This window comes from Littorina saxatilis, linkage group LG2 (genome assembly GCF_037325665.1).
Source record: "Littorina saxatilis isolate snail1 linkage group LG2, US_GU_Lsax_2.0, whole genome shotgun sequence".
NCBI lineage: Eukaryota > Metazoa > Mollusca > Gastropoda > Littorinimorpha > Littorinidae > Littorina > Littorina saxatilis.
Genome location: NC_090246.1, coordinates 7,464,238 through 7,488,197, shown reverse-complemented (window position 1 = coordinate 7,488,197; position 23,960 = coordinate 7,464,238). Strand labels below are relative to the sequence as shown.

Below are 23,960 nucleotides of genomic sequence, written 5' to 3'. Positions count from 1 at the left end.
TGTTTATGCAGTGGACCGGAGACCAAGGACACCCCCGAAAATCAAATTCGCAAAAACAAATGTGCAAACACTAAAATACACAAAATATCAAAATAAGAAAGCGTGACCCCGTTTTTGATCTCAAATTGAAGAACAACTCATTGTCTACCCATTTAAATTAATTTGGTTCAGCTGTTGTGCCTAGCAGTCTTGTTTTGCCATTTTGAAGAAGACTGGTGTTAGCCCCGTCAAAAGCTGTAAAAGGCAGGAAGAATTAAAATAAACACAAAGGCTGCATTGACTGTTTCTAAGTTTAATTCCAATTCACAAAACAATAATTTAAATCCATGTCTTTGCACACTAAATGTACTGTTATACCAAACTAAATACACCAACACATTTCAAAGCGCAGGTCATTAAATATGAAAGACTTCTAAATACAGAGCGCTCATATTCAAAGCAACACACACAATTAAACTGGAGTGCTTACTTGACCATGACATTAGGCTGACCACTAAGATGAGCAGACCCGTTTGCTGTCGAAGCTGTCTATTGTTTGCCATCCCAAACATGTTGGTTTCCAGTCGCATTGGTTGTTGAAATCCCAGTGCCAAACCCGTTTACCACTGTAGAAAGTAAGCACACAAAAAAGTCTTTAGACCACATGGATTCGGCGACTAGCCATGTGCATTGATCAAAGCAATTATTGAAAAAAAACTGCGTTTGTGTTAGTTATTCGACAGCCAAAACAAATGAAACACTGAAAATAGAGTGCTTATTTCTGCTTTATTTCTTTGGTCGCTCGGTTAAATCATAACTTTACTATATGACTGGCAAACTGGTTGACTACTTGCCATTTTAATGATGTGTGAATGTTAAAGGCACAGTGCAGCTCACAGCCTTCGTTTTGCGTTTTTGTTGCAGCTGAGTGCATTTACAGTTCAAAAATCCTCCTATGGTAGTAAAACAAACCCAAAACTACCCAACGACGACATCTGTGAAGCTCGACAGTTTCTTGTTCACGCGAGTGCATAAATTAACCTAGTTATTACGTGGTGTTTTGTCGGAGTTCGATTCAACTGAGTGATTCCGGCCTCCATTTTGTTTTACACAAACTCATGATGATGTCTGACATAGTTTGCTAGTGACGTGTCTTTTTGTGCATGATGTGGTGATCTACCTGATCTAAATTTAGATCCAAAAATAGGTCAAGAGCAGCCGGGTCCGAGTACGAAATTAATTCGTAAAAAAATCGCAGTTCTTGACTCTTTGGGTGCAAGTCAATGAAACTTGGTAGTTCTTCTAACGGCTAGCTGCCTGAGGTATGACTAAAAACCCCAGGGGCTCCGTGCACCTGGATTTGACAAGTTCAGTACCTTTAATAGTTGGTAAGATTTTTTTTTCTTTCTTTCTTCTTCTCTTTTAAGGAGATCAGACTTACTTTTTTGTTGTCCCATCAGCAAGTACTATTTCGGAAGGGTTTTTGTTTTTATTTGTTTTCTTTCTCTTCCGTCTGCGTGCTTGTTTGGAATTTGTTATACAATATGTTTTTTCAGTTACACGCAAAATGGATATTGTTTTTATACTGGACATTCTTTTTCCTTTTACAATTACTTCTCCTTCTTTCTCTCTCTCTCTCCCTCTCTCTCTCTCCCTCTCTCTCCCTCTCTCCCTCTATCCCTCCCCCCCTCTGTCTCTCACTCTTCCTCTTCGCGCCCTCCCTCTCTATTCCTTCCCACCCCATCCATATCCCCCCTCTCTCTTTCCCTCAGTCTCCTCTTGCTCACCCTCTCTCTCTCCCTCCATGCCCCGCCCCCCTCTCTCTATTCCCCTCCTCTCACCTCTCACTCTCTGTCTAAAGTGTACTGCACCGTTAATGGAAAATAGTCGTTCACTCGCAGATTGACATTTGTTTGGCGTACATTTCCATTTTTATGTAATATTTTAATGGACAATAAAGTGCTGTTATTACACCCCCAGTATAGGGGTGTGTATAGGTTTCGGTCGATGTGTTTGTTTGTTTGTTTGTTTGTGTGTTTGTGTGTTTGTGTTCGCATATAGATCTCAAGAATGAACGGACCGATCGTCACCAAACTTGGTGAACAGGTTCTATACATTCCTGAGACGGTCCTTACAAAAATTAACACGGTTAGGGAGTTATTGGTGGATTAAAATTATACAAGGACTTATAGAGGGACATCTTAATGGTCAAAGGGAAATAACCATTCTCACTCAGTCACTGCCACCAACTGAGAAGGTTATTTCCCTTTGACGGGGGTGTTTTTCCTACCTCGGAGGAATTTCTTGTTGTTATTGTTATTGTTAACATTTTCTTCTTTTGCTTACTGACACTCTCATACCTACACGCTCATAGCTATACTCACATCCATACTCTCACACAAAACAACACACGTATTTAATCGCATCCGGCCTATACACTCACACGCACACTTTTTCCATGCTATTTCTTCATTTCTTTCTCTCTCTCTCTCTCTCTCTCTCTCTCTCTCAGTTATTGATATATAAATGTTTACTTGGCTCATTCACTTTCTTATTGTTCCTTCCGTCATCATGTCTCCTTTTTTGTGTGTGTATTAACTGGTGTTTTATTTCATTTTCAATCAACTATTACACCTTTTTCCCTTTTACATTTCAGGTTAGTTATTTAGATGTTTAGTTTCTTCTTTACTTAAATGTTCAATAATTTATCTAACTTCTTTACCGTCTGTTTAGTTTTTCTCTTGAAGTCATTTGACCACAACATTCATGAAACAAAACAGTTTGTGTTAAATGCTGGTGTGAATTTGCTCAGTATATGTAGAATAATAGGGTATGATAAAAAAAGAAAATGCTTTTAGATTGACTTAGTAAAAATTATCAAATAAAAAATAAGCAAAGCGATGAATTGAAACATGTTACTTCACGGATGACAAGATATTTTCAAAACTATTCATCAGAATGATTTGAACTTTTAGAGAAATGTTTCAAACATTCTGATATATGTTTCTTTTGAAAGGATAAGCTCGAGGAAAAAAAAAAGGTAAAGTGATACAAATGTTGACTTTGTGGGTACAACATGTATGACAACTGGAGTTTTCTTATTTCTGTAACTGTTTTTTAACAAAACATCTGTCAGAATGTCTGAAACATTTCTGCAAAAGATTTGAAATTATCTTGCCAACCGTGAACTAACATGTTTCAATTCATCGCTTTGCTTCTATTTTTATTAATAATATTTACTGAGTCAATCTAAAAGCAAATTTGCTTTTGATCATACACAATTACATGTATTCTACATACATCGAAGCAAATCCACACCAAATGTTAACACACACAGTTCTGTTCATGAATGTTGTAGTCAAATGACTTCAAGAGAACAACGGGGTATGTTAAGGTAGCTCCTACCTTTAAGAAACAGACTTTTCTTCCTGATCATCTTATCCTGGGTGAAATCTCTGATGTCAAAACCGAATCGAAGTTCAAGATCGTATCAAAAGCGAAACAAAGTTCCAGGCGATGTCACAATACCAATGATGGCGTATTATAAAGGTTTTATTGTTTCTTCGTAAGTGTATCCCCAAGGCTATTTTATGCAAAGAGTTTTGAGAAAGAAGTGTATCTCTTCACATCAACCATGGAACGTTACTTTGTAAGTTACAACCAGGCTAACGTATCGTCTATAGTTAAAAGGAAGCTGCATTATGATTCAAAAGGTATATGTCCGGCTGTCAAAGCGTGCACGCTATGCTCTTTGTTAAAACACAGATGTATGTTTAATGTAGTTTTAAAATATCGGCATGCCATTGCATTCATCACACGACATTGAACAAAATGCTGTATCATACGTACCTCTTTTGGGAAGAGAAGGCTTCGTCTAGCAAATTTTGATTGCGACACAAGCTCTACGTTAAAATATGTCAAGACAATGCCCATGCCTTTTCAGAATCCATAGAACACGATATGCTATTTCATACTTACCCTTTTTCTTTCAGAAGAGAATGTTTCAACAACTTCAATACTGTCCAAGTAACTGGAACGAAGTCAACGCTTCGTGGCTCGCACGTTCATCTGGTATTGCATGCACACAAATCTAGCAATCATCTTACATGCAACGGCGTATAATGAAAGACATAATTACTTTGGTGAATGAGTGACGCAGGGAAAGTAGATAGTTTGCATTGATTTTGTCCTTTCATGTGTGCAAAGCTGTGGGAGGGCTGAGACAGAGAATGTAGATTGCGAAAAAACTCTCTTTGTCTCTCTCTCTCTCTGTACATCTGTTATTTCTCTCTGTATCTTTGTCTGCCGTACGTCCGTCTGCCTGTCTGTCTGTATGTCTGCCTGTATGTCCGTCTGTCTGTCTGTCTGTCTGCATGTCTGTCTGTCCGTTCTGTCCTGTCCTGCCTACCTGTCTGTCTGTCTGTCTGTCCGTCTGTCTGTCCGTCTGTCTGTCTTTCTGCCTGTCTGTCTGTCTGTCTGTCTCCCTCTCTCTCTCCTTTTCTGTCTCCCTCTCTCTCTCTCTCTCCTTGTCTGTCTCCCTCTGTCTCTCTCTCTGTCCCTATGTCTCTTTCTCTCTCCCCATCTCTCTTTTGGATACAGTACCGAAGGTATCCATGATAACTAATATAACTTCAGCAGGGCTCCTCACGGACGCCCGTCCAGGGGGGTCCCGGGGTCCCCACTTTTCATGTTTAAAGGGTCCATGGACAACACTTTCTTACTCTTTTTCCATGCCTTATATAGATTACCAAACTGATAGTAGAACTATTGAGAAAGGTTTAAAGGTGCAGTCTTTGTGACTTGGGTTTTTACTTGGTACTGATATTTGTAACTGCATGATCTTTAAGTTCCGAACACAATCTGACAAAGCCTCATCGCGCTGTCACCGATTTTCACTTTCCGAGTTTGGTAGGTAGCACCCAGAAGAAAATAGACTGCAAAAATGAATGAAAAAAGTATGGAAGCTGACCTTTACTTTACTTTTGACAAGGTCATAGTTTTCAGCTCGTTTGGCACATTTCTTAGCGATAAATGATCTCCGGAAGTATTATGTTCCGGCGCTAACCTTTGACAGTTTTTCGATACACATTTTGGATTCAGCAGCCATCCAAAACTGATCCAATTTTTGACAAAAACCTCATCTGGATTGTCGCATCGAAATCGAGAACAGAGTGTGCAAACGTGTGCGCTATGGATGTGAACTGCGCCTGTTTTACCTTTACGAAAATGTCGTCAGACCCTGTGACGTGTAGAGGCCATTCCCAAGCCGTGACGTCAACAGGAATCAGAAGCCCTACAACAAAGCTTTACTACAAGAAAACAGCTCTGCTGCTTTAGGGTCATTCTGCTTGTAGGTCTGAGCGATTAAAGGCACAGTAAGCCTCCCGTAAACCATCACAGATACGGTCAGGCTTTTACACACAGTACAAACACCCTTTCATTTAAACACTCACCAATTGAGAACATCCTAGGTGCCCTCCGTAAAGAGCGAACAATTTTCAAAGAATTTATTTTTGCGTGGTTTATCTTACCCCTGAGCCATCGTGAACCCGTGTGATCCAGTTTTCCCCCTTTTCACAATGCAGTCGTCATAGTTAGTCATTTGAATGCGACTCGACGTGAGCTTATCTACAATAGCACGTTTTTTATGCACGAAACAACGGCTGTGGTTCACAAGAACTCTAGCGATGGCTTTTGACTGTTGAGAGGAACGGCGATTTGCACTGATAAACCGGGCCGTCGTCTGCTACGACCCTTGCGTGACCCTGCTTCCGGGCTTTTCTTTTTTTAAACTTTCACAACTTCGAATTGTTCTGATCTTGTCTTGATGAAAAACGAATTCTTTTATGATTAAAGAATGTTTGTGTAACAAGCTGTCAATTTATTATTTAGATTTTAAAAGTTAGGTCTAGCGCAAAAACGAGGCGCCATTGTTCTTCAGGGCCAAGTCCACGAAAATAAATTCTTGGACAATGTCTCACGCTCGACAGAAAGCAGCCAGGATGTTCCCGTTCGGTGAGCGTTCAAATGGAAGTATGCTTTTACTGTATTTAGACGCTCGGGGACCTCTGTGATGGTTTACGGGAGGCTTACTGTGCCTTTAACAAAAGTAAGAGGCGTGTGTGTGAGAGTGTGTGTGCATGTGTGTGTGTGTGTGTTGGTGTGTATGTGTGTGTGTGTGTATGTGTGGGTGTGTATGTGTATGTGTGTGTTGGTGTGTATGTGTGTGTATGTGTGTGTGTGTGTGTGTGTGTGTGTGTACATGAGTGTATACGCAAAGAGAGAACTTACAGAAGGAGAGACTTAGAGAGAGAGAGCGTACATTCCAGAACTAGTACCGTCATTATCACAGAAACCAAAAACACCTGAAAATCATCTTTAATTTCAGATTCCACTTGGCTGACCAGCCCATGCGCGAACAACGCTGACTGCAGCGAGACGAATGCGGAGTGTTTTGCCGGTCAGTGTCTGCGTACCCCTGGCTACTTCTACTCCGTCAGCCTCCAGACTTGCCATGCTGGTAAGTCATCTTGGTCAACTCACTGAAGACAGACGAATTCACATTTGGTTGAGTCATTTCAACTCTCTGTTGTTCAAGTCTGCATCAACTTACCGGATGTGTCCATACCTGTGTTTGTGCGTTGTGTGTGGTAATGTTACTGAAGGTTGGTTGATCGGTTGGTTGGTTGGCAAGTTGGTTTGTTGGTTGTTTTATGCGTTTTGTTGTTGTTTGTATGTGTTGTTGTTTTTTGTGCTAGCTGTATCGATAAAACATCAACGTGGGAACGCATTGACCTTTTACGAACTTAATTTATCTTCTCTATTGTCATTGGCTATAAATATCATGAGTTCGAATGATAGACTATTTCTGTGTAAACGAAACAGGTTGCTTGGTTTTGTGTGTGTGTGTGTGTGTGTGTGTGTGTGTGTGTGTGTGTGTGTGTGTGTGTGTGTGTGTGTGTGTGTGTGTGTGTGTGTGTGTGTGTGTGTGTGAATGTTAGGAAACGCTGTCGTTGCTGAACTTTGGTTCAGTTTTGTGTGTTGCATGTAGTTGACGTATTTGTACTTTGTGGGAAAGTACCGATATTATATTTTGTAAACACAATATTTATGTTTGGACGAGAATGCAGGTGAACTTTCTAGTCCTGTCAAAACAAGTTGTTTACCACGTTGTTTTGAGCCGTGGGTTCGTGGCGTTTGCTCGGATTAAGTGCGTCGGCGCTTTTGATGTACGTCACAGAGAATGTCGCTGTGGACGGCTCGTATAATGTAGTTGTATCATGTTCGGTCTGGAATATTCTCGAGATTGAGTATTTGCTATATAGGCCAGCGCAATTTGTATGTAAAAAGGCTTCTACTTTGAGTTCTGCTACGATGTGCAGTTGTATGTATGGAATGCTAAATAAATCCTCGAACTTAATTTGACGAGTTGTTTTCTGCTGCTGCGAAGACGGGCGACGTAGAATAAAAGAACACAACTATACGACATTTGAGAACTTGTGGCAATCTCAAGTGTCGTGTAACAGTGTGTGTGTGTGTGTGTGTGTGTGTGTGTGTGTGTGTGTGTGTGTGTGTGTGTGTGTGTTTTGTTGTTGTATTATTTGCTGTCGTTGATGTGTTGTTGTTTTGTTTACGCTCGTGGTGCTGATAGAGCGTCAAAATAAGAACGCATTCAGACAGGTTTCACAGTCTTCAAAGTCGGGTATGTCCCTGACTTTGATATTAAATAAAACGTTTCGTTTTGTTTAGTCGTGAATTTTCACTGGTCTATGTCGAATGTCCTCGGAATTTACATATGAAAAATAAACTTTGATCGAATTCAAGTCAAGTTTGTATTCCCCACCTGCGAAAGAGGTAGGTCGGTCGTGAGAAATGAGACGGACACGATTTCCCTTTTTAGCCACATTGCAATAGACAAAGGCACCAGTACAAAAACACACAAAGAAATCCAGTTAAAAGTACATTAGAAACCAAAGAACAGAGATAGATGAACACACTTAGTTAAAAAAAACCAATGAATGTGTTTATATTTATTCGATACAATCGCATGCGAAGTAAACGGTCTTTTTTCTAAATGTGTCCGTCTCAAAAACATTAATTACAAATCTGTTCAGTTTGAATGGCTGTCAAAAGGTTTGGACGTAAAATGCTTTTAATAAGTAGGAATTTCCATCAAATCACGACATGAAATGGTTTTGAAAGGCTAACTACGGCTTATTCTACTTGCGCTTGATCATTTTGTCACTCGGGCAAGGTGTCCGTCTCATTTTTTCTCACGACCGCCCTGCAGACAAATCGTCTGTTATAACCGCCATACACAGCAAATTGTCATGATGCGACCAATTTTACACTTCCTATCCGTTGTCAGGCAGATGATCAACTGGCTGACAAAAGAATTTTTCGGCATGTGTTTATTTCAGAACACGTTATTTACTGTCTGTCTCTGAAAACCTTGAATTCTCACGACCGCCCGGCACTACTAGATTGACGGTCATTTCTTACCAAATGTTAAGCAGATTCATGTGTAAAATAACAACATTCAATGACTGTGTCTGATCAATGCCCGTGTTTTTTTCAATCCTTGAATGCACGGCATTGTGAATGTTGTGGTCAAGTGAGAGTTTTATGGACATCGCCGTACGTTTTTCAACACTTTGATGACGTCAGACAGCAGATTGAAAACGTTCTAACTTGGAAAGACAGCCAGTCACGATCATATAGGACCGATCTTTTATGAAATTTTACATGCGAGTTCCTGGGAATGATATCCCCAGATATTTTTTTCATTTTTTCGATAAATGTCTTTGATGACGTCATATCCGGCTTTTTTGTAAAAGTTGAGGCGGCACTGTCACACCCTCATTTTTCAATCAAATTGATTGACATGTTGGCCAAGCAATCTTCGACGAAGGTCGGACTTCGGTATTGCATTTCAGCTTGGAGGCTTAAAAACTGATTTATGACTTTGGTCAGTAAAAATCTGAAAATTGTAATTACAATTATTTTTGTATAAAATGATCCTAAATTACGTTTATTTTATTCTTCATCATTTTCTGATTCCAAAACCATATAAATATGTTATATTCGAATTAAAAACAAGCTCTGAAAATTAAAAATATAAAAATTATGATTAAAATAAAATTTACGAAATCGATTTAAAAACACTTTCATCTTATTCCTTGTCGGTTCCTGATTCCAAAAACATATAGATACTAGATGATTACCCGCTTCGTCGGGTGGATCGCGAGACGGAGTATGCAGCGTGGCGGTTCGCACCGGCTTCGCCGGCATGATCGCGAGACGGAGTATGCAGCGTGGCGGTTCGCCGGCTTCGCAAGCTTAGAGCACGTGTTGACGTGATTGACGCCACACAAAGGAAGGAAGATAAACGCGCAAAACACTGGAGAAGATAAGGAAGAGTTACTGGAAATGGATCTACAGAAAAACCAAAATCGGTTCACCGCGCCGCGCTTAGAGCACGTGTTGAAAATTTTGATCGACCAGATTGTGTCCGGGGTCTACCTGAATATGCCCACCAAATTTGAAGCAGATCCATCGAGAACTTTGGCCGTGCATCGCGAAGTGACAGACAGACAGACAGACACACAAGCCCTATATATATATATAGATGATATGTTTGGATTAAAAACACGCTCAGAAAATTAAAACGAAGCGTACAGAAAAGCGTGCTATGCAGCACAGCACAACCACTACCGCACTAAACAGGCTCGTTAATTTCACTGCCTTTTGCACGAGCGGCGGACTACGGTCATTGTGAAATAATGCAGTGCGTTCAGTTTCATTCTGTGAGTTCCACAGCTTGACTAAATGTAGTAATTTCGCCTTACGCAACTTGTTTTAACTTTCCAAATGCCAAACTTTAGGGCAGTGTTTTTGACTCACCTATGTAATGGTGAGTATTAGGATTCACATGTGTCCGTAGAGAGCTTAACGTTGGGGTTATCTCTGATGTTTTCCAAGCTAGACCTCTAAAACTGTGCACACTTTTAGGGTGTAATGATCTCATCTTGCTCTAAGTAGGGCCAACACTCTCGATGGTCTGCATCTCCTCAACTTGGATTTAAAAAAAAGATCAAAGTGTGCGCTGATGTTCAAGTGAAAATGGCAAAACTCAGAATCAGAGAACAGCCCTTGGTTGTTGTTAACCTCCTTTTCACCATTGGCTAAGGTTACCTCTTCCTCTCTGATTCTTGTGCCAATTTAGGTTCAGTCTGCAGTGGGCTGGGACAGCGTCCAGGTACTATGCCACAGTTCAGTCTGTAGTAGATATACTGACACAGCGTCCAATTACTATGCCACAGTTCAGCCTGTAGTGGATATATACTGGGACAGCGTCCAGGTACTATATCACAGTTCAGTCTGTAGTGGATATACTGGGACAGCGTCCAGGTACTATGTCACAGTTACGTTTGTAGTGGATATACTGGGACTGCGTCCAGGTACTATGCCACAGTTCAGTCTGTAGTGGATATACTGGGACTGCGTCCAGGTTCTGTGCCACAGTTCAGTCTGCAGTGGATATACTGGGACTGCATCCAGGTACTATGCCACAGTTCAGTCTGTAGTGGATATACTAGGACTGCGTTAAGGTACTCTGCCACAGTCTTTGAGGACGTCTTTTCCGTTTTTGTGATAGTTGGGACGGAACTGTCAAGTAATCTTTGACTCAGTCGGGACTTTGATATTGCATTAGAGCTAGGTAGCTTGAAAATAAGCGAATAAGTTCGCTCATTAAAATTGTCATCAATAACAAATATTTCATTACAGATTCAAACATTACTGCATTGTACTTCTTATCTTTTTCTGATTTAAAATATATATACATATGTAATGTTTACTTTAAAAACGCGTTCAGAATTAAATAAAACAGGTTGAGTATGCTTCGCGGAGACGAGTGTGACCCGTGACGGTTTTCGGGTATGGTTAACCGAAACTATCTGAATTTAGTCTCGCCGATGACTGTTTTTTTGAGTTTATCCTTCAATTTGATGCCTATAGATTGACTACAGGTTTATATATCGCTTCACGCGACTTGTTTTACATTTCGTCAAGTTATGTAAGTTCAGAATTGTAATTGTATTATCAAATTTGTTACATAACATTCTAAAAATTGCAAATAATAATAACACTTTTGATTACAGATTCAAAAGTCATTGTATTGTATCCTTTCGATTTCCTGGATCCCAATGTATAAACAGATATGTCATGCTTAGTGTGAAAATCTGCTCAAATGAGAAAAATCGCCTTTTTTGTTCATATGCATCGCAGAGGCAACCCGTCTCGGTCTTCTGCTTTCGGCTAGCCAAATCTCACTAGCATTGTTAATGAATCGTCCCTGGTTCCAATGTTGATCTTTTAGTTTCAAATCAACTTAATGTTTTATTATCGCTTCACATGACTTGTTCGGTATTTTTTTCGCTGTCATGATGTCACCATTTAGAGGGTAGGGTTACATTTTCAGGTATTTATTTCTAAGAATATGCAACTTTTTTTCCCAAGATCGTTTTATTTTCATTGGTCAATGATTCTACTTTAAAAAAAAAAGAGAAATGGAGTGCAATTAACATTGTTACTTTTTGAAGGTATGCTCATGACGTGCATCACAGCGAAATAGCAGTTCAGAAGAACGGAATTCCCATAATTAGTCCTTATTTGCTGCTTTTTTCACTGAGCTCGAAAATGATATTTTGCTTGCATTGTTATTACTTAATTTATTAAAGCCTCTGGACAATATTCTTTGAATAAATGGTTATCCAATTCTGTTTAAGTCTATCCCTTTGTTTGATAGAGTACTGTAACAAGATATCACATTATGTCGACAAGAATGCGTCTGCATACAAGTTTTTGTCTTGATTCCATCCAGGAGGATGTAAGGCTTTAATAAAAACATTATTTCAAAGGTCTCTGTCAAGATTGATTTTGTTGAAAAAAAAGGAAGTCTGTGATTGAAGATTGTGAAACCTGCCTTCAGCTTTTGAACATGTCTCTGTCTTCTGTATTGTCATTGGCTATCAATGAGTTCGAGGTAGTCAGGATTACAGTGTGTTAATGTTACTGGTTGGTTGCTTGGTTCCTTGTTTATGTGTGCGTTTTGTTGTTGCTGTTTCACTGGCGTTGGCCTGCAGGGGGCGCAACTCTTCCGAAACGCTTGACAATCATGACAGAGTTATTTCCGGAAAACGTCTATTGTGCAGGCTGTACGGACTTGCAGCAAAGCTTCGTGATTTACCGGAACAGCCGCTTGCACCGTAACAACTTTGCATCGAACAAAGTGACGTCGCAACTGGAATGCCAAGACCGATGCTTGACCCTACCGAACTGCGTCACCCTCGACTACGACTTCAAGACCTCTAGCAATAACTGCACTTAGCGTCTGTGACAGTCCTCGAAATACCGTCAGCATGGCAACAGCCTTTTTCGACCCACCACCATGCGCAGAGAACCTGCGTATAGGAAGTAATGTAGAGCAGAAAATAATGGGATCTGAGGGAGGTGGGTCTTGGGAACTGTACGATTGTCACGTAAAATAAGCATTTGCTTGGGTTCGTGTCCTAGCTGCATTTTTGTCAAAGGTTTCATGTCATGTGTTTTGTCTAAAATTGTATTTAAACCAACTGTAGAACGGGCTCTGAAAACCTGCAGGGAAAGGGTTCGATCAGACGGACAGTAGGCCCTACAGACGAATAGTGGCATCTCCTTAGACAAGTGTCCGTTGAACTATAGAGATGATATTGAGAACCAATAAGAAAAATGTTTCCAAACCGATATAACACAAAGTTTCTGAACGTATCTGTACTTCAATCTAGCCACGCTTTCGCGGGAAGTAAGGAACAGAAGAATGTATAGATATTGTCACCATGTCTGTTGTCCATTTTTGATGTTAATTAAATATATAACCGCTTGGCTGCCATAATTATTGTCAGCTACGTACTTTAATTTCTATTATAAAAGAAGTCGCGTGAAGCGATATTACAATATTTAGTAAACCCTTTGAACTCACAGAATGAAATTGACCGCACTGCAGTTGTTCACTAATATATACTCCATAGCGGTGTCAGTTTCATACCCCGCGGTCGCGGTAACACGATCACAATCATAAAGTGACAAGCCAGTATAGGGCAGTATTCTGTTTAACTTTCTGAGCTTGTTTTTCATCCAAACATAACACATCTATATGTTTATTTCAAACACGAAATGATACAGAATCAGAAAAAAAATATTTTTGAGTCGAATTCTAAACAGTTATATTAATAAGAATGTTCGGATTTTTAATGACCAAAATCATTAATTAATATTTAATCCTCCAAGCTGAAACTCAATACCAAATGTCGGGCTTTATACAAGATTGCTTAACAAAATTGTAATTAATTTGATCGAAACATGAGAGTGTGACAGTGCCGCCTCAACTTTTGCAAAAAAGCCAGATATGACGTCACCCACACTTGTTTGCACCGACTGCTGTCGTCAATGTCCCCTCTCTCCACAACTTTTGTTCCGAAAATATATATTATCTGAAATAAATTATTTATATAACCCCTCTCAACTCAAGATCTGGGGAAAAGTGGCTTAGCTTTTAGTGGGGATTAAAACGTGATTTTGCAGAGAGGACTTACAAATTCAATAATAGAATAGTGTGGAAAGGTCAAGCGCTATCCCGGTAGCTTCAGGTAACAGCAATTCCATGGCTCAAAGAGTTAACCCAAATCCATGTTTGTCTCGTTTGTGAAGCTTCAAATGAAAAGCAAACAAAACACGAGACATCGCATTGTATTTTACTTTTGAATTCACTGTTGCTAAGTGTGCACTTTATATGCTTATAAGTTGTCGCTTTTTGCATTGGCATGCTGAGTTCAGAGAAAGGCGCTATCAATGGATCAGTAGGAAATATTCCCGACAAGTTACGTAACACGCTGGCCAGGAATTTTGCAGAAGAAGAAGAAGAAGAAGAAGAAGGAGAAGAAGAAGAAGAAGAAGAAGAAGAAGAAGAAGAAGAAGAAGAAGAAGAAGAAGAATAAGAAGAAGAAGAAGAAGAAGAGGAGGAAGAGGAGGAAGAGGAGGAGGAGGAGAAGGAGGAGGAAGAAGAATTACAATGCTTTTTTGTTGTTATTTAAAAAAAAAATGTCATGTTATTTTCTCCCGTGCAATTTAATGTTACGTTAATTACTAAACATACTTTGTCCTCATTTTAACTGGCGGCAGGTACACGCATTGTCATTCTCTCTGATGAATACATATAAAGATTTAGGAAGAACAAATCCCGTCTTGGGATTTTTATATCTCCAAAATTACAAAGATCTCCAGTGCAATTAGTTTGTTTTTGCAATTGAAAAGTAATTACGTAAAAAGTATGGGACTCTTTTTGAATGCACGGCCATCACGCGCAATGGCCTTTAAAGGCAAAGTCCTGCTATTGAAATCAGTTCAGCTTATCTGCGCAGGCTTGTAGGCCTACAATAGTATTAATAATAATACGAGAATTTATAACGCGCACATATCTCACCACAAGGCGACTCAAGGCGCACTCATACACAATCTTTCGCATTAACAACTCAAGCATACTCATATACACTTACGCATAGATTGCATGAAGATGACAAGGCAACAAGAGTAAGATTATACCTCCCCTTGGACAAATACCAAAACTCAACATCCTGAGTACTCCCAGTACAAACTGGGGCTTTTGTATGATTTGATTTTGCAGATTGACAATAGTGTAATTCATCAAATAATTATGACACACAAAGCACCCAAGTTGTTGACTTATGGTATGTGTTCAAGTGACGGGATAGCCTCACTCCTCGATCCAAGACTGTGATACGAATGGTTTACAAATGAAGGTCCGTATTTTCAATCTGGCAAACTCAGACGTAGAGTCTTTCGAACTGGTTCTAGTGAATAACATCAGACACGATTAAAGCAGTCTTTTCAATGTTTCGCCTGGAGACAAAACAGGATATAACATGAACTGCAATCAGCAATGGAGGCATTCTTCTGCACAGAGTGTTAGATTGATTGAAGTGAAAGCTTTCCTGACAGAAAAAAATCAATCTCCATTTTGAATATTATGGTCACGCAACATTCTTGTTCTAAGACAGAACAGCGTTTCTAAACCAACTTCTGTAAAGACGTTTTTGTTTCTTTGTGCAAACGGAGCTGAGTATTTCTTATGGCGGCTTAATTCAAACAGATCAACACCTTTTGTTCATTTTCATGACACGGCTGGACGTGCCTGCGTGCGCTAAAGTCGGTGAGGTTGTCAACACGATGACAGTGAATACAGCGAACACGCAAGTGGAAGAGATATTAAAAGGGGACTTTTGGAAAAACATGTCCTTTCTTGAATATCAATTATAGAAGACAAAGGACAGTAAAAACAAAAGTGTGTGTCGCGCGCGCATGTGTGTGTGTGTGTGTGTGTGTGTGTGTGTGTGTGTGTGTGTGTGTGAACACGTACGCGCCCGTCTGTCTGTCTTCCAGCCAGTCTGTTTGTTTGTCTGTCTGCATAATGTGTGTCCGTGTGTAGGCCTCTGTGTTGGGTGTGTGAGTGTGTGTGTGTGTGTGTGTGTGTGTGTGTGTGTGTGTGTGTGTGTGTGATTGCGTGCGTGTGTGTATGTGTGTGTGTGCGTGCGTGTATGTGTGTGTTTGTGTGTGTGTATGCCTGTGTGTGTGTATGTCTATGTGTGTGTGTGTGTCTGTCTGTCTGTGTGGCTGTCTGTCTGTCTGTCTGTCTGTCTGGCGATGTTTCTCTGAAGCTGCAAATATGCACGGGTGCTGTCATGTAAATGTATGTTGTTAGTCTATGGGAACGTTGCTCTCAATCCAACACATGCACATGTTGCACACTCCGGCAGAGGCAACCCCTCTTTGCTGGACACCGGTGGAACGAGTTTAAACACACACACACACACACACACACACACACACACACACACACACACACACACACACACACACACACACACACACACACACACACACACACACACACACACACTCAAGCGAGCAGGTTAACACTTTAACTGAACAATCGAACAAACGAGCAAAGGAACGCGGATCTAAACACGGATTAACCATCCATTGAATACGTCAATTTAAACTAGGAGGCAAAAGAAACGCAAATAAAGGATAGGCCCTACGTTAATTAAACCTTTATGGACTTGAAATAAAAAGAAAATAATGATACTAGCATGTTCTGCACGTGTTGTTTTAGCGGTCTTATCTTGTCAGAACCGTGTTTGCCGTTATCTGGGTAACACGTGAGGTCTTGTTGACGGGGATCCCAAACCGTCATGGGGACCACTTTCAGCACATGCACAATGTGGAAAAGCAGCTTTTCGTGTTCAGAGTGTTCAGGCAAGCTGCACCGTACTCACAAAACTGTTACAAGATTCTTTTCTGCGACACAGACGCGATGCCGAGACTATCACCAGATCAGCGCCAACAGGCGATCGGGAGACTTGATGCCAGACAATCAGTTCAGCAAGTTGCTAGGGCATTTGGAGTAAATGTCACCACGGTTTATCGCCTGCAGCAACGTTTTCATGCCACTAACAGTACCGGCGACTTACCAGGACGTGGCAGACCCCGGGTAACAACAGCCCGACAAGATCGCCATTTTGTCCATCAACACCAGCGAGATGCATTCGAAACTGCCGCCAACAGAGCCCGTAACACATTTGGGGTGCATGGACAACCCGTCAGAGCCAGAACTCTACGCCGACTCCTTGGTGGGCAGAACCTGGTAAATCGGCGTCCTGCTTGACGTCCTGTCTTGACAGTTCAGCATCGCCTGGATCGTCTAGCCTGGACCCAGCAGCATGTCCACTGGCGCCATCAGGACTGGCGGAGGGTTATTTTTTCGGACGAGAAGCGCTTTTGCCTGGAACCTGGCGATGGGCGTGTCCGGATCTGGCGAAGACCTGGACAGCGGTTTGCTAACAATATTATCCTGCAGCATGATCGATGGGGAGGTGCCAGCGTCATGATATGGGGCGCCATTGGTGTCAATTAGCGAGTGGGACCTGTCGTCTTTCCGAACGTCGGCCAAGGTCGTGGGAATGGTGTCAATGCAGACCGCTACATCAATCAAGTCCTGCGTCCCTATGTGGTTCCATTTGTCCAGAGGTACCAGAACTGCCTGTTCCAGCAAGACAATGCCCGTCCCCATACTGCACGTGCTACCCAGGACAGGTTTGCGTCACAACAGCGTGAACATTCTGTCTCATCCTGCTCGATCTCCGGATCTCAACCCAATCGAACACTTTTGGGACATCATGCAAAGAAGGATTAATGCCCTTGCCCGGAGACCCCGCACAGCAGCAGAACCGCGTGCTGCCGTGACCCAGGTGTGGGCTCAGGTCCCTCAGCAGCAAATCAATCACCTCGTCCTCTTAAAGTACCGGAAGTGCGCCACAGTCATCAACGCCCAGGGACGAGCAACACGCTATTGACTTTCAACAGTCTTCAAACAGTGTTCAGTGGAACATGGCACGTCATGCTCTCATCCCAATACACTTTTCCGTATGGTTTTTGTATCGGTCAATTCGTTTCCTTGTTATTGTTAACCCGAAATAATTAATTCGACATTCAAATTCATGGGTAACCCATCTTCACTGCAGCATTTGCGTTTCTTTTGCCTCTGAGTATATAACGCGCTTTGTCCATATTCACAGTGAATATTGAAACACAAACACTGTTTGGAAGGCAATATACAATTAAATGGATAGCGTGCTCATTTGAACTGTAAAAGACTGAACACCCAAAGATCTTCAAACAGAAAAGTGATATCCTTTGTGTAAAACAATACTCCGTACATAAAAAAATTCAAACACACACACTTACATAGAAAAAAACAACTGTATACGTATTAAGTCTAATGTTGTATATCCATGTAGCAAAACAAATGGTTACAGTATAATCCATGTCATTGGAGTGGACATTTTTTTTAATAATTTATCATTAATGTTTAAAGGCACAGTATGCCTCCCGTAAAACATCACAGATACTGTCAGGCTTTTACACACAGTACAAACACCCTTCCATTTAAACGCTCACCGAACGGGAACATCCTTGGTGCCCTACGTAAAGAGCGAGCAATTTTCAAAGAATTAATTTTGCGGATTGTCTGATAACAAAATCGGACCGTGGTGCGTTTTGGCGCTAGACCTAACTTTTAAAATCTAAATAATAAATTGACAGCTTGTTACACAAACTTTCTTAAATCATAAAAGAATTATTTTTTCATCAAGACAAGATCAGTACAATTCGAAGTTTTGAAAGCCCGGAAGCAGGGTCACGCAAGGTCGTGGTTTTCGTAGCAGACGGTGGTTTATAGGCAGTCAAAAGCCATCGCTAGAGTTCTTATGAACCACATTCGTTTGTTTCGTGAAAAGTCAGAGGTACATAATAACGTGCTATTGCAGATAAGCTCACAGCGAGCCGCATTCAAATTACAAACTGACGACTGCATTGTGAAAAAGGGAAACTGGATCACACGGAAAAATAAATTCTTTGAACATTGCCCTCTCTTTACGTAGGGCACCTAGGATGTTCCCGTTTGGTGAGCGTTCAAATGGAAGGGTGTTTGTTCTGTGTGTAAAAAACTGACAGTATATGTGATGGTTTACGGGAGGCTTACTGTGCCTTTAAACTTACAATAAAACCATTTTTCCAAAACTTACGACACAAGGAATTATTAAAGAAAATGCACAAACCTGCCCTTGTGGGAATAATTGTACAAAGTACGCAGGGATAAGGTTGCAGGAGCATTTTGCTATGCAAGCACAAACTGTTTCTATTTACATTAATTTTAGTCAAGTTTTGACTAAATGTTTTAACATATAGGGTCGTGGTGTGTGTGTGTGTGTGTGTGTGTGTGTGTGTGTGTATGTGCGTGTATGTGTGTAGAGCGATTCAGAGTAAACTACTGGACCGATCTTTCTGACATTTTACATGAGAGTTCCTGGGGATTATACCCCCAGACTTTTTTTTAAATGTTTTTGATAAATGTCTTTGATGACGTCATATCCGGCTTTTTGTAAAGGTTGAGGCGGCATTGTCACACCCTCATTTTTCAATCAAATTGATTGAAATTTTGGCCAAGCCTTCTTCGACGAAGGCCGGACTTCGGTATTGTATTTCAGCTTGGTGGCTTAAAAATTAATAAATGACTTTGGTCATTAAAAATATGAAAATTGTAATTAAAAACTGTTTTTAATTGTAATTAAAACATTTTTTTATAAAATGATCCAAAATTACATTCATCTTATTTTTCGTCATTTTCTGATTCCAAAAACATATAAATATGTTATATTCGGATTAAAAACAAGCTCTGAAAATTAAAACATTAAAAATTATGATCAAAATTAAATTTCCGAAATCGATTTAAAAACAATTTCATCTTATTCCTTGTCGGTCCCTGATTCCAAAAACATATAGATATGATATGTTTAGATTAAAAACAAACTCAGTAAGCTAAAAAGAATAGACATACATAAAAGCGTGTTATCCTGCTCAGCGCGACCACTACCGGCACTATTCTGCATGGCTTGTCGATTTCACTGCCTTTGCCACGAGCGGTGGACTGACGAAACTACTAGTTTGTGGTCTTGGTGAAAAAAGCAGTGCGTTCAGTTTCATTCTGTGAGTTCGACAGCTTGACTAAATGTTGTTATTTCGCCTTACGCGACTTGTTAAATAGTTGTTTGAATTTCGGCTCTCTGTCAGTGTTTCTTATCATTTCTTATCTACACAAACGTTTCACTGTACTTCGGACCCTATCCCTAATTTCCAACTTCCGAACCACAAGTTTTGTTTTTAGGTCAGCTACGAATTAAAGCCAATAAAGGGGTATGCTAGCCGTGTTCCGGGGGCGTAACTCCTACAAAAAGACCGGGTTATTGTTCTTATTTTGGAACCACGATAGCTCATGCGTAACGAACACAGCAGACAGTAGAAAGTGTACCTTTCGTATCTCGTCTTAACGGCACAGTGCAGCTCACAGCCTTCGTTTTGCGTTTTTGTTGCAGCTGAGTGCATGTACAGTTCAAAAATCCTCCTATGGTAGTAAAACAAACCCAAAACTACCCAACGACGACATCTGTGAAGCTCGACAGTTTATTGTTCACACGAGTGCATAAATTAACCTGGTTATTACGTGGTGTTTGGTCGGAGTTCGATTCAACTGAGTAATTCCGGCCTCCATTTTGTTTTACACAAACTCATGATGACGTCTGACATAGTTTGCTTCTGACGTGTCTTTTTGTGCATGATGTGGTGATCTACCTGATCTAAATTTAGATCCAAAATTAGGCCAAGATCAGCCGGGTCCGAGTACGAAATTTCTAATTTCTTGCCAAGATTGTCATGCGCCTAACGCCAATAGACATCAACGATTTTAGTGCGGAGAGGATGTCAGGCTCGCAGAAAAAAAAACCCGGACCAAGAGACGGAATAAAAAATATCCCCGCCCCCCCCTCCCCCTCCCCGCCCCCCTTACCATCCCTAAACAAATACAGGGATTGCATTCATATTTGGAATTCCCATCATTCGTTTAGTTCTGCTTTGAGCGATCGCGAAAACGCATGGCTACATACCAGCAGACCTTCAAGAAGTCGGGCAACACGACCAAACACAAGACGATGATAAACACCACGATCCCCACAGTGGAACCCACAACGAGAGCGGACTTTCGCTCATCAGGGGCACTGGTTTTAGAACGGATATACGATGACAACTGTTTCCTGTCTTCCAGCAGATCGTCTTGAATCTGCTGCTTCGTCTGTTGTGCCTTCTGGGATGTGGAGTTTGCCAGTGTGAGAGCCACATTTTCCAAACAGCGGCAGTTGCATCGTGAAGCCCAGTTGTTGTTGAATGCAGAAGTTGTAGAAGACTGGGCAGGAGAGACGTTGTTTTGTGTGACCGTGGCAGCCTCGCTGGTCCCTGTGCTTTCTACTTCCGTTGTTGCAATGGGTGTCGTTGCCAGCTGCGTGGTCTCTGTGCTTTCTACTTCCGTTGTTGCAATGGGTGTCGTTGCCAGCTGCGTGGTCTCTGTGCTTTCTACTTCCGTTGTTGCAATGGGTGTCGTGGCCAGCTGCGTTGTAGTTTCTTCAGTTGTCGTTGCTTCTGCCTCTGTTGTCTGAGAAGTGAAACATATGTCGGACGTGAAAGTGATTGATGTAGCATTTACAAAATAACAACACATTCTTAAAATAAATTCAACGACAGCGGAATCGTTTGCTGCAAGGGTGAGAGAGAGAGAGAGAGAGAGAGAGAGAGAGAGAGAGAGAGAGAGAGAGAGAGAGAGAGAGAGAGAGAGAGAGAGAGAGAGAGAGAGAGAGAGAGAGAGAGAGAGAGAGAGAGAGAGCGCGAGAGAGAGAGATCTAGAGAGAGAGAGAGAGGGAGAGAGAGAGAACGAGGGAGAGAGAGAGAGGGAGGGAGAGAGAGGGAGATAGAGAGAGAGAGGGAGAGAGAGAGAGAGAGAGAGAGAGAGGGAGAGAGAGAGAGGGAGAGAGAGAGCCAGCCAGCCAGCCAGACAGACAGACAGAGAAAGGGAGACAGACAGAACAAAAAAACCAAGAAATTCCTACGAGGTAGGAAAAACACCCCCGTCAAAGGGAAATAACCTTCTCAGTTGGTGGCAGTGACTGAGTGAGAATGGTTATTTCCCTTTGACCATTAAGATGTTCCTCTATAAGTCCTTGTATAATTTTAATCCACCAATAACTCCGTAACCGTGTGTTTGACTGGTCCCAATTTTTGTAAGGACCGTCTCAGGAATGTATAGAACCTGTTCACCAAGTTTGGTGACGATCGGTCCGTTCATTCTTGAGATCTATATGCGAACACAAACACACACCCAAACAAACAAACACATCGAGCGAAACCTATACACACCCCTATACCGGGGGTGTAAAAACCCAGAGAGACAGAAAGGATACGAATACGAATGGTTTATTTGCTGAAATCAATCGGCCTTTTGCAGAGGGATTGTTGGTTTTGGATTAGAAGTACATACACTCTTCGAAATGTTCGAACCGAAGAAAACATCTTCAAATTTCAGCACAAATCACGATATTTATTATTTGTCAACCACAATCGTGTGTTTTCTTTGTGCGCGCACACGCACACACACACACACACACACACACACACACACACACACACACACACACACACACACACACACACACACACACACACACACACACACACACACACACACCCATACACACACTAACAGACAAACAGACAACAAGACAGACAGAGTAAATCTCAGATAATCAGGGTTGCAGAGAGACAGACAAAAAGAGCCCATCCGATTCCTCACCGTTCTATAAGAAGGGAGGATGTATACATTCTTGAGGATCGGGAACACGGAAGATTTTCTGTCCTCGTTGACGACGACGAAGCCAGTGAAAGGCCGACACTGGCTGTTCACACATTGGATGGTGAGCAGACGTGACCCATCAACTTGAAACCTCATGGTCCCCAAGTCATAGTTTAACCCATATATTATCGATAAGGATGATACCTGAATCAGAACATTCTTTGTAAGAAGACGTATAGGTTATAAATACGTATCTACAGAGGTATATAATATACAAGTTGCTATCTACTTTTATTGGCTCTGTTGACGCCGTCGACGCTCGTTTTTAACCGCGTGCTTTCATTTATATAATAAACCGACCATAGAGCGTCGTCGTCCCGAATTAAATCTTCAAAATCCTTTGGAATTCTGGGTTGGGAAATCCTTTGCAATGACCTCAGCGCTTTTGGGCGATTAGCCAATACATGTCGGAGCCGGACTTTAACATAATGTCGGTCACACTTGAAATTAATGATCCTTGCGTTTGCTTTCCAAACTGATACGAAGTGAACGGGAGCGTAAGGTCAGTTATCAACTTAACTTTCCTCAAATAGTTTGTTTGTTTGTTTGCTTAACGCCCAGTCCACCACGAAGGGCCATATCAGGGCGGTGCTGCTTTGACATGTATAACGTGCGCCACACACAAGACAGAAGTCGCGGCACAGGCTTCATGTCTCACCCAGTCACATTATTCTGACACCGGACCAACCAGTCCTAGCACTAACCCCATAATGCCAGACGCCAGGCGGAGCAGCCACTAGATTGCCAATTTTAAAGTCTTAGGTATGACCCGGCCGGGGTTCGAACCCACGACCTCCCGATCACGGGGCGGACGCCTTACCACTAGGCCAACCGTGCCGGTCCTCAAATAGTGATATCGACAGAACGTACAGTACACGAATAGGTACGTTGAAACAGACGAGTCGGCACATGATCGAGAACTCGTGTGTAATATTCGTAGTTGAAATATATATTTTCACCCCTGAGGACTGCGTCCCGGGATGGCTCGATGGTAGAGCACTCTCCCACCAATTCGTAACGCGGCGGTCACGGGTTCGAATCTTTTAACTGGCACGGATATCTGTCAAACCCTTCTCTTTTTTATATTTTAACTTTTTCGTTATTTTCTGAACTCGTAATTCTAATATTTTATTTAGGAGTGATGAATTGAAAAACGAATTGATGAAAGGGTTGCATATTCATATGGCCCTTCCAGTCAACGATTTCCCAGAACTACCCATTCTATTTTTAGTAACATCGGCTTCTGGGAAAAGCCCAATGGCCGATTGTATCATCGCGCGTCGACTGCACGTAATGGCCGTAGTCTACTTCTAATTATAATGTACTTCTGGTATCTTGCATTGATTACATTAGCTTGTTCGTGCATATTCGGAATTGTGTGGTCCACACACACACACACACACACACACACACACACGCACGCACGCACGCACCGCACGCACCGCACGCACGCACACACACACACACACACACACACACACACACACACACACACACACACACACGTTCATCTTCGCACCAACCCTACCCCTCCTCCTACACCCGCACCTCCACCACTGCAACCCCACCCCTA

At 41.6% G+C, this 23,960-nt stretch overlaps 1 protein-coding gene across 1 annotated transcript; it reads right to left on the bottom strand.

Annotated features, from left to right (window-relative positions):
• Positions 1 to 20,551: 20,551 nt before the first annotated feature.
• LOC138955680 (glutamate--tRNA ligase-like) lies at positions 20,552 to 22,525 on the bottom strand. Its single transcript, XM_070327237.1, has 2 exons — positions 22,328 to 22,525; positions 20,552 to 21,136 (listed from the first exon to the last, which is right to left on the bottom strand). The coding sequence occupies exons 1-2, from the start codon at positions 22,481 to 22,483 to the stop codon at positions 20,552 to 20,554; spliced, it is 741 nt and encodes a 246-aa protein (XP_070183338.1). The 5' UTR covers positions 22,484 to 22,525.
• Positions 22,526 to 23,960: the final 1,435 nt, after the last annotated feature.